Source organism: Pteropus vampyrus, unplaced genomic scaffold (genome assembly GCF_000151845.1).
Source record: "Pteropus vampyrus isolate Shadow unplaced genomic scaffold, Pvam_2.0 Scaffold369, whole genome shotgun sequence".
In the NCBI taxonomy this organism is placed as follows: Eukaryota; Metazoa; Chordata; class Mammalia; order Chiroptera; family Pteropodidae; genus Pteropus; species Pteropus vampyrus.
In genome coordinates, this window is record NW_011889150.1 from 457,437 (window position 1) to 460,016 (window position 2,580).

Below are 2,580 nucleotides of genomic sequence, written 5' to 3' on the forward strand. Positions count from 1 at the left end.
CAGAAGCGCCACAGAAGCTGCTGTATTTCTCCAAGTCTGAGGGAGCGACATACAAAGTGCCCGACAGCGCGAGGGGAGCCGGGGGGCTGTGCCGGCGGCGCCCGCCTCTCCCGCGGACCGCGTTCCCCCCGCGACAACGGTGCTTCCTCCACAGCGAGGGGGCGAGGTCCCCCCACCCCGACGACCCTGCGGGCGCCTGCTCTGTGCCGCTGCCGCACCCTGTGATTTCGGACCGTCTACTCCCCCCAGTTCCAAAGCCACAGTGCGCGCGGGTCGGGGGCCGGGCGTCTGCGTCCCACGGAGCGGCTCTGGCGGAGGCCGTGCCGTCACTTCAGCCAGATCCACTTGTCGCCCACGTCCGCGTTGTACCCGGGGCTGTACCTGCGGCCTGGCAGCTGTGGGGGGAAGCAAGCCATGGTCAGCAGCGGTTCACAGCCAGCCCGCCCCACCGCTGTCCCTAAGCCACCCCTTCACACGCTGGAGCCCGCGCTGCAGCTCCTGCTGCCACCGCCCGGCAAAGGGCAGGGCGATGGCGACCCAGCCAGGCGGAGGGGCTGTGGGTGGCACCTGGCGGTGGGGGCGAGCCCCGCACACACCCAGGAGACAGCACGCTCGCACGCTCGCCAGGGAAACGAGGTCAGGGGTCGGCGGGGTGCTGGCTGGGACAGTGGGGTCACCAGTGTGTGTGCGGCATGGGCGGGGTGAAGGACCCAACACGGCAGGGGAGCTGGGGGACAGACGTCTCAGCCCCTCCCCACTGGAAGAGGGCAGGGGCCTAGTGACACTCAGGAAGTCCTGGTAATTTGGGGGCAGATGACAGGTGGCTTCTCAGGTGAGCGCCCAGCTCCTCTGGAGACGGAGCGGGAGCCGCCCGTGGGCCGCTGTGCACACCTGGGGGTGTGGACCTTGCAGGACAGGGCTGTGCCGGAGCCTGCAGACGCACAGCCACCGCCCAGTAACCCGGACGGCGGTGACGTGGTGAGGGTGTGCAGGGTGAACGTGAGAAGGGACGGTGCCGGGAGGCCAGCGCTGACTCGTGGACAAAGGTCTGGCGAGAGGGACCGAGGAGGGGGGAGCAGGCCACGGAGGAGGCTGACGAAGGGGTGGCGGCACGTGACATGACGGAGGATGCGCGCGGGGGCGCACCCACGGTACACGCAGGTCACGGGGGGGCCGGGAGCGAAGCCACCGGCAGCGCCACCCTCGCGACAGGCCCGAGCTTGGCTCGCGGTGCTCCCTGCCTCTTCCCACGGGGACACCTGCCGAGCCTTGGGTCACCGGCCTCGGGCACGTCCCTGGAGGGGGAGCTGCTTGCTCAAGGGAGAAGCGACAGTAAACAGGGCGACGGAAGCTGACGCGCAGTCGGAACGTGTTTAACTGAACACGAGACTCCGGCCCAGACGCTGAGCCTCTGGGTCCGCCACCCCGTCCAGGCTGAGGCCACGCTTCCCACACGAGTGCTCGGCCCACGACTGGGCGCAGCGGAGGCCCCATGCCAGCTGCTCCTGTAGGCGCCCTGGCTCCAGCACACCCCGTCGTCCTGGTCAAACCCTTCGGGACTGCTCCTACCCTGTCCTCCCTGTCGCACTGTCAGCCTGGCACCGAGGACGAGGGGCTCTGCCTGCCCTCTCAGGCCTGTCCCCTTTATCCTTCACAGGTGTTTCCCCCCCAAATCTGTCCACCTCTAACCCCATCTTTGCTTCTGTTTCATAAAGGCCCCAAACCAACACAAGGGAATTCATAGTGTATTATATAATTGCAGAAAAAAACATCAGTGAATTTGAAGCAGAGCAACAGAAACTATCCAAAATCAGGCAGAGAGAAAAACGCCCAAAGCAGACAGTGTCCCCGTGACCAGTGGGACGGCATCAAGTTGCGTAATGTGTACGTGTACTCAAGAGTCCCCAAAAGGGGGGAAAAAAATCTGAAGAAATAATGACCAAACGTTTTCCAAATGATATGAAAAGTATAAACGTCACATCCAAGAAACTCAGCAAACCACAAGCAGGATAAACACAAAGCAAACCACACATAAGCAATCATCATTAAATCACTGAAAACCAGTGATAAAGAGATCAAGAGAAAGTTTTAAAAGCAGCCATGGAAGAAAGGCCCATTGAGCACAAGGACCAGATAAGAATAATCCAGACCGTCAGCAGAGACTGTGCAGGCCAGGAGGCCCGACTGTGCTCAGAGTGGTGAATGACCATCAATCAGAACAGAACTGATGACTGAGAATGCACTGCCACCACCTATACCTGACGAACGGCCATCAAAGGACATCATTCCCGCAGAAAGAAGAGATGCGGCTAGAAATCTCATCTACGCGAAGGGACGAAGCACCCTGAAATGTGCTCATAGCGTAGGGAGGAGAGGAAAAGCTTAGAGAAAGAATTTTAATCTCTTTAAAAGATAAAAGGGGACGACTTAAAGCTAAAGTAATAACAATGTGCCGTGCACATGAGTGGACAGCAGGGGGCGACCTGTCTACCCGCCGATACCAGTGATTACTGCGGGCAGACGTGGCGAGTCCCCCAAACCCTGCAGCCTCGTGAACAGCGAAGTGAGGAGGTGGGGCTA

At 61.0% G+C, this 2,580-nt stretch overlaps 1 protein-coding gene across 1 annotated transcript in view; it reads right to left on the reverse strand.

Annotated features, from left to right (window-relative positions):
* Nucleotides 1-2: 2 nt before the first annotated feature.
* Nucleotides 3-2,580, reverse strand: part of NDUFA10 (NADH:ubiquinone oxidoreductase subunit A10) — a 26,901-nt gene continuing 24,323 nt past the window's right edge. Inside the window, exon 7 of the mRNA XM_011379695.2 lies at nt 3-395. Coding sequence (XP_011377997.1) covers nt 327-395 — 69 coding nt within the window. The 3' untranslated portion in view covers nt 3-326. The remainder of the gene's footprint in view (nt 396-2,580) is intronic.